The 16,801-nt window shown below is 35.2% G+C and overlaps 1 protein-coding gene across 1 annotated transcript; it reads right to left on the bottom strand.

The window, feature by feature from the left end:
* Positions 1 to 8,923: 8,923 nt before the first annotated feature.
* Positions 8,924 to 16,714, bottom strand: LOC144978545 (protein kish-A). Its single transcript, XM_078924758.1, has 4 exons — positions 16,542 to 16,714; positions 12,946 to 13,055; positions 12,413 to 12,447; positions 8,924 to 9,761 (listed from the first exon to the last, which is right to left on the bottom strand). The coding sequence occupies exons 1-4, from the start codon at positions 16,542 to 16,544 to the stop codon at positions 9,691 to 9,693; spliced, it is 219 nt and encodes a 72-aa protein (XP_078780884.1). The 5' UTR covers positions 16,545 to 16,714; the 3' UTR covers positions 8,924 to 9,690.
* Positions 16,715 to 16,801: the final 87 nt, after the last annotated feature.

Genomic DNA, 16,801 nt, shown 5'->3' on the forward strand with positions numbered 1-16,801 from the left:
GGTGATCTTAAACTAAGATTACTGATATATAACATGCTCTTGGAATCTACATTTGTTCCCTATTTGAACCCTTCTGATTTGTCTTACTTTTTCTTGTGCGGTTTCAATTGTAAATCTATAAGTTTTTTTTACTATCCCATCTTCTTCCTTTTTACTAGCGCTGAAATTACCTAAAAGCGCCATGAAACCCTTAAAAACAAACAAAACATACAATCCACTGGTTGTCCCTATTGTTTGGGATTGTAAGTCAAAGTCTTCACGAGTCTTTGAGTTTGGCATTGGGAAAGCCTGCTATTGAGAATATATTTGGCAAATTGGATTTTTAGTAACACCAGGGCACTGAAATTACTGGACCAATCGTCACCAAATTTTGCCTTTTGTTTACAATTGACATGAAGATGGTTTGCTTTTTTATGAGATTGATTAGACATCGCGATGATTCCATCAAAAAATCAAATTTGTTTAGTCAAGTCCCATTGCAAACAGATGCCATCATTTTTAGCTCGTGGGTGTGGGTTTGCGAGTATGACATTGAGATGGGAGTACTTGCATTGAATCAATACTAAGTAGTGATTTCTCATTATTTTTTTAATAAAAACAATTTCTTAAAATCTATATAAACCATTTTCCCAATGAATTCTAATTCTATGAGCAAAATATATTAGATATTAAATACAGAAAATATCGCTCCATGCCCAAATAAAAAGCTCCATTGAGTTTTCCTATGAATTCGAAAAATGCATGTCCATTAAGACAATAGAAATTGAGTTCAAATTTTATTCAAAACTTGAACTATAAATTTTGAGATGATCGACTTATCATTACAGTGCAACCCCTGGATAACGACATATTTCCCGGGACCGGAAAATTATGTCGTTATCAGGAGGTTGCACTGTACGTGCTTTCATTGAATGGACAGCTATGCTTGTTTATGAATAATTCCCGTCAACCTTAGATTTCTTAAGTTCTTGTTATGACCCAAGGATCTTGTGCGGCTATGTGGTCTAGTGGTATGACACTCGCTTTCGGATCGGAAGGTCCTGGGTTCGAGCCTCGCTCGGCGCATAGTTGAGTCCTTGGAGAAGGCTCTTTACTCACATTCTCTCACTGTACTCAGGAGTAAAATGAGTACCTGGCCGTTAACAGCGTTGTCTCTGTCCCAAAAATTTGTAATATCGCCTGACAGGCGTCATGTCTCGTCCTACATGTTATGTGTTGCTGTTGGCCAAGGACCCCTTGTAAAACGCTTTGAGCATGTTTAGTGGATATTGCACTATATAAAAGCTCAAGTTTTTTTTGGTGAGTTTTGAATCAATCCAGTCATCTGTCCTTTGTGTTGTGTTTTTCTTTGGAGCTGAAACGACTTCAAGATGCCACAAGTGCCACTTGACATCTAAACAAACCACCATTGGTTTTGTAAAAGTCACTTTGCACCAATCAAGTGTTAATCTCATTCTTCTGGGTGTGGTTCCTGACCTCCCATAGTGGGCAGAGGTACATACTGTGTCTTTTATCCCCCCATATCTGTTTTCCAACTTGCTTTCTGTCTTTGTCTTGGCATGGGATTACTTGGTTTTGTCCTGGCCCTGGCTGGGAGGGAAACAATTAGTTAGTTTTGGGAGATGATATTTTTTTCCTTGTAAATCATCTTTATGTTATGCACTGTATTATGTTTTGTTTACGTATCATATATGATTTGTAAACATTTGAATGTATTCCTCTAAGTGGGGACCTGTGCTTGTGTCTGGATGAGACATTTAGTGATCTCAAACTAAGTACACTGATAGTGTGCTCTTGGCATCTACATGTGTTCCCTATTTGAACAAATTCCCCTTTGTCTTGCTTATTCTTGGGTGCTTTAATTGTAATTCTAGAACTTTTTACTATCCCATTTTCTTCCTTTTTACTGGCGCTGATATGACTTAAATGTGTTGCAAGCGCCGCAAAACCCTTAAAAACAAACAAACAAACAATCTCATCCTTATCGCTTTCCCTTTTATTTTATTTTTGTTTTATTTTTTTGTTTTTTGGGGTTGTATTTTTGGGGGGGTTTTTTGGTATAATAATGAGAGGGGAGGGGATAAGATGGATGGTAATTCGGGAAGAGAATAGACATAATAATATTATCCTTTGCTCTATTCAATCTGTTGATTGTAATTATTGTTTAAATCAACGAATCTTTTATTTAATGAGATAGTTTGGCGCTTCCCATTTTATGTATAGATAATATATAAATAATATATGCATGTTTCTCAGTGCTTCCATAATCTCATCATTACTTATTTACTTTTTAATGTTTGTTGAAATACGAGAACTTTGATGGTGATTGTAATTTAAAGTAAGATTTATTACTTAGTTTTCTATAATGGTTGATTTGCCTTCGTACCACAATACAATTTCAGTCATCTTTTCTCATCAGTTCGATTGTCATTATATATTATGTATATGCATAAAATGTATTTCATTGTCATCATATTTATATTTTATGTATATGCATAAAATCTATTTCATTGTCGTCATTCTGGGTGGGGATCCTACCTCCCATAGTGGGCAGGGAGGTACATGCTGTGTCTTCTATCACCCCCCCCCCCCCCCCCCCATTCCCGTTTTCCAATTGTTTCCTGTCATTGTCTTCGAATGAGATTATTTCGTTTTGTCCTGATCCTTGCTGGAGTTCCTTGGCTGGGAGGGAAACAGTCGAATGTATAGTTATAGTTTTGGGAGATGATATTTTTTTTCCTTGTAAATCATCTCTGTTATGCATTGTATTATGTTTAGTTTATATATTATAATATATAATTAGTAAACATTTGAGTGTATTCCTCTTAGTTGGGACCTGTGCTTGTGTCTGGATGAGACTTTTAGGTGATCTCAAACTAAGTACATTGGTGGTATGCTCTTGGAATCTACATCTGATCCCTATTTGTTCCCAGTTCCCATATGTCTTACTATTTCTTGGGTGCTTTAATTGTAATTCTAGAACTTTTTACTATCCCATTTTATTCCTTTTTACTGGCGCTGATATAACCTAAATGTGTTGCAAGCGCAGTGAAACCCCTAAAAACAAACAACAACATTGTCGTCATATTTATTATATTTTATGTATGTGCATAAAATGTATCTGATTGTCATATTTATGTATTATGTATATGCATAAAATGTATTTGATTTTCATCATATTTATATATTATGTATATGCATAAATTGCATTTCATTGGAATACATTTTAACATTACCCTGTTTATTTTGTTTGTTGTCTTATTTTTTTTTTTTTTTTTTATTAATTTGGTTGCCTAGGCGGGAGACCTTTAATTTGTGGCTCCAGACTGATAGGTCCTTGGTTCGAGACTTGCTGTGCTGTTTGGGAGGGGACAAATGTGAGTCCTTTGAAATAGCTCTTCACTCACATTCTGTCACTGTGCAGGTGTGGCTTTGTGGTATGACACTCGCCTTTGGATTGGAAGGTCCAATGTTGAGTCTCATTCTGAGCGGCGTATAGTTGAGTCCTTGGAAATAGTTCTTTACTCACATTCTCTCACCATACCCGGGTATAAAATGAGTACCGGGCCATTAAGAGTATTGCTTCTTCGAAAACAAAATTATAATACAGTACACTACAGATAATCGCAGCATCTTGGGAACGGCGAAAATGTTGCGATTTACCGAAGATGACTTTCCTGTCCACAATTGCAACATTTTACACAAATATATGCTTAACTCAAACAAGTAGTTGTAAACAAAGTTCTTAGTCCACCAGAGACATAGCAATTTGACAAGCAAAAGAAGCTTTGGTGCATCTTATTCAGATTGGATTAACTTTCACTCTTTTGTTATCAACATCTTTAAGAGTAAGAGTCAAAAGATATTAGCCGTGATGAGAGATAATAAGCTCTTACCAAACTCATTTGTCACAATGCACAGTTGTCAATCCCAAAACAAAGGATATCGCACAGTCTCTCTTTACAACTGTCATTGTCTACCTATTGTAAAAACTATGGCCAGCCCTCTTGCCTCCTATTTAATGGCCGCAAATGACATTCCAAACCCATACTTTTGTCTCTAATAAAGTGATGACACATTACTGTAGCATTAAACACTCTCGATTTTTTAACCTGTCACGATTTCTTCCATGATGAAATTTAATCATGATATTTTGATTATTTCTTGAATTGACCACTTTTTTTAGGGCAAACATTTGTTGCGGTTAACTGAAGTTTGTTGCAATTAACCAGTGACTTTTATGTAGAATTAATTCCGTTTCTTGGGAAATGTTGGGTTAACCGAAAGTTGCGATTAACCGAGTTGCAATTATCCGGAGTGGATAACAAGCATCATGACTCATCCTACATGTTAAATATTGTTGGCTATGGACCCCTTGTAAAGCGCTTTGAGCATGTTTAGTGGAGATTGGGCTATGTATATAAATAATAAATACTGGGTGGGGATCCTGACCTCCCATAGCGGGCAGGGAGGTACATACCGTGTCTTCTATCCCCTTATATCTGTTTTCCAACATGCTTTCTGTCTTTGTCTCGGAATGAGATTACTTGGTTTTGTCCTGGCCCAGGCCGGAATCCTAGCTGGGAGGGTGTTCCTCTTTGTTGGATTTAGTGCTTGTGTCTGGATGAGACTTGTAGGTGATTTCAAACTGAGTACATTGGTGGTATGCTCTTGGAATCTACATCTGATCCCTATTTGTTCTCAGTTCCCCTTTGTCTTACTTTTTCTAGGGTGCTTTAATTGTAATTCTAGAACTTTTTACTATCCCATTTTCTTCCTTTTTACTGGCGCTGATATAACCTAATAAAACCCTTAAAAACAAAAACAAAAACAACTCAATAAATAAAGGTGAACAATGAGTACCTGGCTCGCACCAGCGTAGTCTCTGTAGAAAACCATTGTAACAGTGTTGTGTTTGTCTCACATCTTGATTGTTGCTGTAGTTTGGGAACCTTGTAAAGTGATTTGAGTACTTGCCCTATATAAAATCTCAAATCTTTTTGGGTTTTTTTTTTAGGGGGGGGGGGGGGGGGGGGGATTTTTTGTGAATCAGGAAAATTGCTTGTCTCATATATTCTTCCATATCGGTGATGTGTAGAGTTTCCCTTAGAACAGGAGAATGTAGAATGTTTGCGGTCCCAGTCTCCTTTGTCAATAGATTCTTCATCAATCAACACCTTTGATGTCTCATTTAGCCTTTTTCACCTGTGACAGGATGTGGTAAGCGGGAGAATGAGAAGGACCTATCTTTCTATTTATAGATGGTATGCGCTTGGCTTAGAAGTCACAACATTGCCATCCGGAAGTATAACGGACTAACACATAAAACTCCGAGTAACCATTAGCTTTTATAGTCTGGATAATACAGTTAGGTGAAAATGACTCATAAACGTGGATGGCAAAAAACGATAACAAAGACCTGAGTGGCATCAACTTCATTATATCTATATACCGTTTTTCTATGATTCATCTCAACATAAAGACCTACAATTTAAAAAATCAGTGAAAGATGTGAAAGTTCATAGAGAAACAGATATTGCCAGTGATCACAACCTGGGAATAATGGAAATGAAACGGAAACACCTCTAAAAAAAATTGAGCTTTCATATCGCACCCACTAAACGTGCTCAAAGTGCTTTGCACAGGATCCCTGACCAATAGCAACATATATCATGTAGAATGAGACGCCTGTTAGGTGATATTACAATTTTTCAGACAGAGACAACGCTGTTAACGACCAGGTACTCATTTTACACCTGAGTATGGTGAGAGAATGTGAGCAAAGAGCCTTTTCCAAGGGACTCAACAATGCACTGAGCGAGGCCCGAACCCAGGACCTTCCGATCCGAAAACGAGTGTCATAAAACAAGACCATAGAGAAACATATTGCCAGTGATCACAACTTGGGAATAATGGAAATGAAACGGAAACCCTTCTAAACAAATTGAGCTTTCATATCGCATTAATTCATCTTAAAGTAAAGACTTGAGAATCTGATGAGAGGATAAAATTTTTATGGTAATGTAAAAAAAAAAAACAAAAAAAAAAATCAGTGAAAGGAGTCCATTAGGCTTATGGAGTTGGAGTTTATCCCGGTTTCTATAGCGTGAAATGGACAACAGCTTACTACCCTTTGGATAGGACACTAGTCTATTGAAAAGTACTTCCCACCAGATCTAAGGGACCCAGCAACCCAATCACTGCTGGGTGGACAAGGGGGTCAGAATAAAATAAAATCCCCTGCACGAGGGATGAATCTCGGTCCATTTGATTGTGAAGCGAGAGCTCTAAAAACTGAGCTATCGGGACACAACCCCACCCCACCCCCGCGATATCATAGAGAAACAGATATTGCCCACAATCACATCCTGGTAATAATGTAAGTGAAATTGAAGCTGGACCACTCTACACGGTTGCTAATGAAAAAAAATGCATTTCATATGTCACAACCTGCCCACACATACATATGCACATGCATACACACTCACACGCATAAAGTAAGTGTTCACAGCCCCATACATAACATAAACACACACAAACATACGCAGTGATCAGGTAAAGTTAATTTAGAAAAGTAAGTGGAGCAGGCACTTATGTTTATAACTACCTACTAGGAATAGGAATGAAGAGAGTAGAAAATTGCCAGAAGACAATAGGGAATAAACAACCATCGCTGCGAAAGTTTTTCAATTCTCTAATTCTCTTATGGCATTTTTCTACTCACTTCATTCCTTGTTGTTATCAGGTAAAGACTACAGCCAACAAGATATGAGGTTAGTAATGACTTTATTTGGTGAAGATGATATTCACTGATGAGTAGCACATATGATTTATTAATCTGTATTGATTTTCAATGTACATACAGTACTCGCTGGATACTAGCACACTTTTGGAAGAATCTGAGCATGCCGCCTAAATCTGAAGCTCAAGGGAGGTAATCACTACATTCAGTCACCCACTCCAGCGTGTCGTATGTATTGTAGAGCTTGCCAGAATCCAGCGAGTTTTGTATAATGACTAAAAAGATTTGCACAAAATATACAAAACAAATATAAAGACGCGATTAAAACACAAGCAGACGATTCTATCATTCTTTACTTCAATGTTGAATTCTGTCATCCAAAAATATTTCATAAACTTATAGATAAATACAATATCAGATCACACATACACATAATAATAATAATATATAGACTAGGAAATACTAACAACAAAACCCTATTTCACTTTCATTCATAATTCAAGCATAGTAGTAGTCGTATGTAATTAATTAAGATCTTGCATTTCATTCCAAAACCAAAAAAGAAAATAATCTACCGGTCGGTCATCCCCTGGCCTCAAGCTTTTGCCTATTGACTTTAATTAACCCTCTCCTTACCAGCCATTTTCAGGATTTTCCCCAAAACTTTACACCCAACTAACACAAAAATAGATTTTTTATCACTCAAACACAATAGCAGTAAGTTCTTAAGATAAATAATTTCTGTAGCAAAACATACTCTGTTCATTTTCTCTAAATTTTATGATCAACAAGAGAAATTTGAATAATAAATATGTTGGTTGTATCGTAACGAATGTGACGATTTTCCTATAGTTGGTAAGGAGAGGGTTAATCTCTTTACCAATCATAACATGACTTAAATATAATAAATGTATGCAGACATTACGAAAATAGAGGAGATCGAATTTCATTGAAACATATCCTTAAATAGTACATTTTAAAAATTTAAGGAGTAGATTCAAACAACAAGTGAACTTCCAAGATGTGATCTTCAAACATATCTAAGCTCTTATTCCCTGGAACCATTAAAATTTCAGCAAAAGAACACACTTCACATAAACTGCACCATCTGTTTTGCTGTTGGATTTAATTTTTTCTCTCTCTTATGAATAGTAAATCCTCATCATATTGCTCTTGCCCCTTACAACACTGACCCTGCGCATCGAACATTGTACACCGGTGTAAGATAAAGAACTGAACAAGTGTGTATGAAAGGTGCCAGACAAAGCAAGAAAGAAAAATACAAGAAAAAAAAACATCCCAAAAAATCAGTCGACCTCGACTGGGGATCGAACCTAAGACCTTCTGATTACTGGTCAGACGTGCTACCATTGGTAATAAGAAGGTCTGAGGTTCGATTCCTGGTCGAGGTCGACTGATTTTTTAGGATGTTTTTTTCTTCTTGTATTTTTCTGACACCTTTCATACACGTGTTCAGTTCTTTATCGTACACCATTCAACACAAAATTAATTAATTAATTAATAATAAAGTGATACTAAGCTGCTAAAAGCTGTACAAGGTAATGAACAAAAATGAATATAACAGCTTCAGAAAATAACAAAATACCAAATACAGAACATTTCGGACTCAAAATCCTTCTTCAGCCAAGAACAAACACAAAAACGTGAATAAATCCTTTAAAATCCTGACAGTACAGATGGTTGAGTAGCAGACAAAACATGCCAAATATTTCTCTGTCGTTATCTGGATTTTAAGTGATAATGATAATAATAATAATAAAAATAATAATAATAATAATAATAATAATAATAATAATAATAATAATAATAATAATAATAATAATAATAATAATAATAATAATAATAATAATGCATAATTTCTGTAGCGCCCCGTTCCACCAAAAGTGCTCAGAAGCGCTTATACATATATGCACATGCGATCATTCAATAAAATCATTCATAGAAAACTGAAAGAATTACTCTGTCTTCAAAGAGGCTTTAAAAGAGGACAGGGAATTAAGCGAATTATGGTGCCTGGTGTCTGCTGAAAGAGCATTCCACACAGAGGGAGCAGAATGTGGGAAGGCACGTTGTGAAAAATTCATCTTAGGAATCAAACGGTTCAAGTACAGGGAAGTAGATTCGGATTGTAGATAGAAAGAAGAGATGACAAGTACTGTAGTTGGGAGTAGTGCCATGGATGCACTTAAAACAGTAACAGGCAAGTGATATATTATTTTCATTATGTTTTAAATTGGCTGACGAAGGGTTTAAGCCCCAGAATGTTTCGTGTTTGGTATATTTTTTGTTCTTTTTCGAAGCTGTTATAATCATTTTTTTTCATTAAATTCATAACTATTGGTTTCCCCACCAAATATCCATAGTCTCTGACAATGCAGTTTATCAAGATTTCACAGTCAGACAGTAATAAGAAATTCATCAACAATGTTTGATATATATTGAATTTCTCATCATAATTTATAAAACCTGAATAAAAACAAACATTTAAAGCATCCCCCCCCCCTCCTTTTTTTTATTTTCCTTCCTCTCCCCTAAAATGCCAATCCGAATCTTTTACATCATTTATAACAAAGAGGAGCCATGGAATTTATTTCTTGTGACAACAAATATTTTCTAAAATCTCACATTGCTTTGTATAAATGACATTATAATTGGTCATTTTAACAATAATATTTTACAATTCATTTTTACAGCAAAATTTCATGATACTTTTCTGCAATCTAAACCAAAAATTATAACTTTGCAGGTAGATATAATCAAATATATCTATATTATTTCCCTGGTCACCGTGATGGAGTGAATCTATCTATATATGTATCTCTCTTTCCGTCTCTCTCCATTTATTTAATTTTTTAAGGGTATACCAAATATGAAATAGTTTCTAAAAAAGGCTTCCAAATTTTCTCCTTCAAAATTCTGCATTCCCATCAATACCAAAACAAAATGCTGAATGCCATGGCCACACAGCAGAATGCAACATAAGGACTTTTCCTTTCACCTGAAAGCATAGAAAATAATATATAAAGAAAATTAATTCATGTATCTAAATCTGTTCACATATTTTTTCTGTACAAAACGGTGCCAGACAAAGCAACAAAAAAAATCCCAAAAAATCAGTCTAATTCGACTGGGGAGGAAAACTGATTTTTTGGGATGTTTTTTTTTTCTTGTATTTTTCTTTCTTGCTTTTGTCTGGCACCGTTTCATACACACTTGTTCAGATCTTTATCTGCCATCAGTGCCTGCTTCCTAGTTTCCCATAGTTGTTTTCTAAACACCACAAAAAACATGAGCTTTTTTTTATATAGCGCAATATCCACACAAAAGTGTTTAAAGCGCTTCACAAGGGGTCCCTGACCAACAGCAACACGTAACATGTGGGACGAGACATGACGCCTGTTAGGTGATATTACAATTTTTTTCAAACAGAGACAATGCTATTTACAACCAGATACAGTGCACTCTGGATACGTCGACGTTGCCTAAGTCGATTTTTACCCAAGTCGATTTTTTTTCTTGGTCCCTCCCCCTTCTTCCTATATAACATTAGTAAAAAAAAAAAAAACTCCACATAAGTCGATGTCGCTTAAGTCGATGTTCTTATCACTCATGACCACAATAAAATCACAAATAAACAAGTATTTCCATTGGTTAAAAAAGCTACCAGTAAGAATTTTCAGTGGTTAAGAATATCCGCGAACGATTGGCGCACATCGATGTGAAGTAGGTGCTTTGCCTGACGTCCGTGTTCAATGTACATGAGCAGTGAATAACTTTAATTTCCCCATCTCAAATTTTACATTGTCGCAACTTCAAGTTCAAGATTTTTTTGGTTCTAATCCCAGGCCATCCTATGTAATGGTCCTCTTAATTAGTATCAATTTTATCAAGAAGAATTCAAGTCAAGTCTACAACTACAATGGCAAACCTATCGCGGAAAAGGAAGATTCGATGCATTTGGAAAGTTTGGCATGCGACAGAAAATCAACGCATAGGAAATTGGCAGACTAGCTATTTCTGTCTCGACGATTTACAAGAAGCATGACCTTGACCTAGAGGCTCCCACCCTTCCGTTTTTCGCGGAATAATTTCACTTAATTGGTATACATTGCACATTCAAAGCAAAAATTCCGCTTTCCACCTTTCCCATCGAGGAAAATTAAAAAAAAAAATCGCTAGTGAAAAAAAAGTGAGCTATGGCTTATTTCGTCAGCATCTCCTATGGTCAATCAACACACATTTTGTGTATGATTAGTCCCTTCAAAGTGTGTGCTGCTGATGTCGGATAATATTATATTATGTTTGGGAGGGGGGTTGACCGAAGTATTATTATTATTATTGTGACTCCAATTCGTGAGGTCAATGACCTTGGTAATAATATTATTGAGTACGGTCAGCTTCTTTCCCTATTTAATTTTAGCCCTGTGTACGTGTGTGTGTGTGTGTGTGTGCCGGCACTCGCGTTTGTTTGATTAGATGTGTGCGTGTGTGTATTCTGATTCCTCTATGACTCTATGGGGCTATTGGGGGGTAGGAGCCTCTGATGACCACTACAGAGACCGCGCGATATGAACGGACATACTTATTCTAGATTGGGTTGCTTTGTTCAAATGCGTTTTTGCTCATTTGGTTACACTCCGGTTAAGTTGATTTTCGGATAAGTCGATTTTTTTCTCGGTTCCCCTGGGCATCGTCTTATCCGGAGTCCACTGTATTCATTTTTCACTCGAGTACGGTGAAAGAATTTGAGTAAAGAGCCTTTTCCAAAGCACTGGTCTTTGGATAGGAATCACAACATTCATTTACTGCTGTAGCCAGCCATTACCAGATCATGGCATGTGGCATTGAAATTTGGACTAATGGCGAAGTGAAAAGAATAATCAGTGAGGTGTCTTAAATGTGAAACAGCGACCGAGTGGCTGTTTGCGTGTGTATTATACTGCATACACACACACGCAGTGCAGATAGATACACACAATACAGACATAAGTAACTGTCAATATCACAGAAAGTTACCGGTGGTTAAAATCAAGGGGTGCAATTTAAAAAAAATATTTAAAAAATAATTAATTTTTTGTTGTTGTTGGCTGAGTGAAATCAGTCTGAGGAAACCGTGTTCAATGTAAAAATTTGTTCGAGGAAGGAATGGAATGATAACAAAGAATAATAATCACAAAATTCATGACATTCGAATGAATTCGAGGAAGCGGTGCTGGAGTGTACAAATAAATACAATTAATAAATAATTAAATAAATTTAACTATTCGTTTGACTGATGAAAAGTCACCTAAAACAAACCAAACTTTCCCATGATAGAAGAGAATGGAAGATGCACATCAAATAATATGTAATACAATCATAATATATTATTACAGCCACACACTCAATACATGACTGATGACGAACAACAACAACAGTAAATAGATAACATCGGCCATTCAGATCATGGGCGCGTTATTCAGAACAATTTGACATAGTTTGGCTAACAATCCATGACTTGTTTTTCCAGGCATAAATTGAAAAGAATCCTCACAAATCAGATTTTTTTCAAAGATGGTTGAAAAGTAAGTACTGATGACGGTTATGACTAGAACTAAAAAAGTGGGAGACATTTAAATTTTGAAGTATTTTGAGAGAAATATTACTCACCTATTCTTGCACATTTCCAAAATGTTCCCAATACTCTGGGGAATATAAGGCATAATAATAATAATAATAATAATAATAATAATAATAATAATAATAATAATAATAATAATAATAATAATAATAATAATAATAATAATAATTATATAATAATAATAAAAATAATAATAATAATAATAGTGATAATAATAATAATAATGATAATAATAATATTAATAATAACAATAATAATGAGGATGATGATGAAGAAGAAGAAGAAGAAAAAGAAGAAGAAGAAGAAGAAGAAGAAGAAGAAGAAGAAGAAGAAGAAGAAGAAGAAGAAGAAGAAGAAGAAGAAGAAGAAGAAGAAGAAGAAGAAGAAGAAGCTGTGTATGTTAAATGAAAAATCCCCATAAATTTCAAACATATTCGAGTTACCGCATATGGATTTAAACTTGTAATATTTTGACCAGGAGATGGGATCTCATTTCCACGTTATATGTTGGACGTTATAAATAATTTAGAGTGTTTGTCAAATGATCAGTCAATTTACTCACCCTGTTTTGTTCTTGTCAATGACGCTGGGCATGATGGCACGCAGGTAGGCACAAGTACAGATGAGGAGAAGGATGACAGTTAGTAGACTTTGGAAGTTGAATAGGGCAGACTGGGGGGAAGAGAAAAAATAAGTATCTCTTTGGAACTGGAACCAAATGTTTTTAACCGTAGGATTTAATTTTTTTTATTATATTAAATTGAGCTTAAATTTAGCTTTCATATAGCACAATATCCACTACACGTGGACGGGACATGACGCCTGTTAAGCGATATTACAATTTTTTTCGGACAGAGACAATGCTGTTAACGGCCAGGTACTCATTTTACACCTGAGTACGGTGAGAGAATGTGAGTAAAGAGCCTTCTCCAAGGACTCAACTATGCGACGGGCGAGGCTCGAACCCAGGACCTTCAATCCAAAAGAAAGTGTCATACCACAAGACCACATAGCCATTGCTATTTTGAGCAGCTAGCTAATGAATGTAGCACAAAGTGGCACCTCACTCTCACTCTAGAACTGGATTCTTTGTTAGAGTCATTAGAGTGAGTAAAATTACTTTAGTGAACGTCCATTTGGCACTCCAGCAGTGAGCTGATAAATGGCCTAGTGACTGTGACCTGAGTTTTCAGACTTTGGAGTGATGTGTATCAGAAAAAAATTCCATAAAATTTGTGTTTACGGATGGATTTTAATTATTTACACGATGTCTTATTTTCTTCAGAAGGAATTACCCTATCTATTTATGTTTAAATCAATGGCAATTCCGTATCTCTTTTGATAAAACTGGGTATAATTTAGCTTTGGATTATAAATAAAAAATCAGAAATTGGTAAATCAAAATTCTTGTTAGGGCACGTAATTTAATATCTTAACTTTGTAATAAAATTAAATTCAAGGCAAAGTTTCACCCCGCATCCCTGGACTCATTCCAGAAAAATCCTAACTCGGATGTCAGCGGCCATTTTTAGGCCAGTTTTAAAATCCCAAAAGGGTTCACTACCGGAAATGCAACAGTTTCAGGTTCCAAAGTCTGTCAGTAGAAATAACAAAGTCAAAGGCAAATAAAATAGGAGTACATTTTTCAACCTACTTTAAACTAAGGCTGCGGCTATTCGGACCCGAGTCTGAATGGTCTCCCATGACTATCCGGACTCAAATTCCAATGCGCATTGATGTACAATCAACAGATTATACGGACTCAGTCTGAATAGATTCCTGTGACAGTGTAGTTTTTGTTTGTTTTTGTTTTGTTTTGGGTTTTTTTAAATTTTAATTATTGGCAATTAATGCAAGTCAAACTTATGATTGTAGTAACTATTAACATGTAGCCTAAACCTGATTTATTAGACGAGAAAGACAAAATCAGGGATCAATTGGAAGTCCAGGTAGAAATTAAATAGAAAAGAGTTAAAACTCTTCAAAAGTAACAAAAGTCCGTCAAAGTAACTGCGATATAAATGAAAAAGCTTTTCTAACAACATAACATGATGTCCAAATAAAATCAGGACAAAAATTAATCATTTGAAAAATTAATTTTGATACTTGGAGTAGGAGTAGGAGGAGTATGAGCTGAGTTAGTGTGATATGGGCAAAACAGAATTTCTGCTGAATTCTTTTTCTTTAGCTCCACCCTCTGCCTACGGCCCACATTGTGTAGTCCTCCACTTTGTCTATGCGCACGCAAATTGTAGTGTGAGTCTGAATAGTCACGGGAGACTATTCAGACTCGAGTCCGAATTGCCACTTCGGTTAAACTAGGCAGTTTAGTGAGCAGCAGCAGTGGCAGTCAAATTTTGACCCAACTCGCCCATAGGAAAGTTGTGACTGGAAATTGCTGTTCGCGTTTTGGGGGGTTCAATTAAAGAGGAATATCGCAGATATTTTGGTATCATTATTTTCGTCTTCCGATTTCCTTTTAAATGGTGCCAATTAAGGAAAAATCCATTAATAATTCCAGAAGTTATATGAAGTTAAAATTTGGCAATTTTCAAATGCATTTATTTTTTTATTTACCGCGTGTGTTTTTAAAATTTAAACGCTTGTTTTTAGAATAACATCTAAACTTTATTCATGCCAAATTTTAGGGCTCTATATCGATGCGCAGACACCTTTTAACTCTGCGCCGAAATGCCTTGTTTACATTATCTTCTCATCATGGCTGCCGGGCGATATCGATATTCATATCGATATTTTAAATTTAGTTATGTATTATGTTAAATTTCGTCCATAATATTTTCAGTACTATTATTTACTATGTTTTTATTTTGAATACATAATTTCCAACTTTATTTATAGGCATTTCATAGTTTCTGTTTTAAAAGTTCGTATATTTCTTCTCTTTGTGAAATCTGATATTAATAATATCGATATTTTAAAAATACCAATTGCTTTAATTTAATTTTATTTTACTTTGCCATCAAGTCATCAAGTTTCTTTCCCATATGTTTAGATATGTTTATCATTTGTATCCATATTCTAAGGGCCTTAGCCTTAATAATTATTATGGTAAGAAGTTCTATTAGTTTTGACACCCCCATACATTGAGAGAGAAGGGGGGGGGGGGGGGACGGGGATAAAATTATATTAATTGTCAGTTCAAATGATGTAATAGCAATAAACCCAAAGTGGTTCAGCAGAATTTTTTAAAGTATTAAAAGCCAGAACTTTCCTTCTAATTATAATAGGGAATCTGTTTCAATTTATTTGAACTTTTTCAATCTACCATTTTATTTATATGCAATTAAATTGCCATAGGTAAAAATTTATGTCATTACACAACATGTTTATATCTTTTCATTTAAATACTCTCAAACCCTGTTTTATTCTCTCTATGTATTAATTAAAAGAGGGTAATTATTTGCAATTGTTTCAGTGAGATATTGGGGATAAATCCAAAAGTGATAGAGCAAATTGTTTCTTACGTCGAGCCGAGTTTTTGATTATGTAACATTTGCGACATATTATGTAATGTTTATCTTCCTCTTTATTAATGTAAATGCTTTGTCCTCGATAAGACGAACATTTTGGTATACAATATATGATAAGAACTCCATAATGGCTGTTTTAATCATTTTTTATTAACATCACGCGATTTCGGTCACAACTTTGCAATGGTAATTTTGGGGTAAAAATCGGTCTGAAATTTCAGACTTTGAACTGCCGTAACTACATTTCTAATCATGATAGAAACAAAATTCAAACTGTTTTGTAATCTGTGTTGCCAGCTCTTTCATATGACATTGGTTTCAAGTGTGTGGGGAACATTTAGAATTTCTATCAAACTCCCTAGTTAAACTTATTTATATAACTTTTCTTCTCCTCATCTGATTTTCAAAATCGTGTTGAATAGGGCTTTATAATGATTCATTGAACTCAATCCTTACCAAAAAGTTACGCAACTGAAGAGTGGGACTGGGGGCGACTTAGAGTCTTACTAAGAATCAAGAAGTCTTAGTCTTAGTCGACTTTGACTTACTTAGAGTCTAAGTTAGACTTAGTCTTAGTCTTCTACTGATTCACTTAGAGGCCTACGGCTAGGGAGTTGGTATCATTATTTCATCTCGAGTAATGAAGTCCGCAGACTTTCATCCTTACCATGTCTTTGAAGATTATGAGAAATTTCAATTCCCCGATAAATTTGACAAAACTTCAAAATAATAAACCTAGTTAGAATATCAAAACATATTTTATGTTTTTGTTATTTATTGCCAAGTTGGCCACTTTATTCAATATTGGATGAATGAAGGACAAACAACGCATTTTAGTCTAGCAGTCTAGCAATATCTGATGATGAAATTATATATTCACCTTTCTCATTAATATAAAACTAATAATGAGTTTGCTTCTATCCCAAA

The sequence above is a fragment of the Berghia stephanieae genome, chromosome 8 (assembly GCF_034508935.2).
Source record: "Berghia stephanieae isolate SIO BIC M18660-M18661 chromosome 8, UCSD_Bste_1.3, whole genome shotgun sequence".
Taxonomy (NCBI): domain Eukaryota; kingdom Metazoa; phylum Mollusca; class Gastropoda; order Nudibranchia; family Aeolidiidae; genus Berghia; species Berghia stephanieae.

Coding starts and splice junctions, on each gene's coding strand:
- LOC144978545 (XM_078924758.1), bottom strand. Junction 12,448..12,945: donor ATTGACAAGAACAAAACAGG/GTGAGTAAATTG, acceptor TATATTCCCCAG/AGTATTGGGAACATTTTGGA. Junction 9,762..12,412: donor TTGGAAATGTGCAAGAATAG/GTGAGTAATATT, acceptor CTATGCTTTCAG/GTGAAAGGAAAAGTCCTTAT.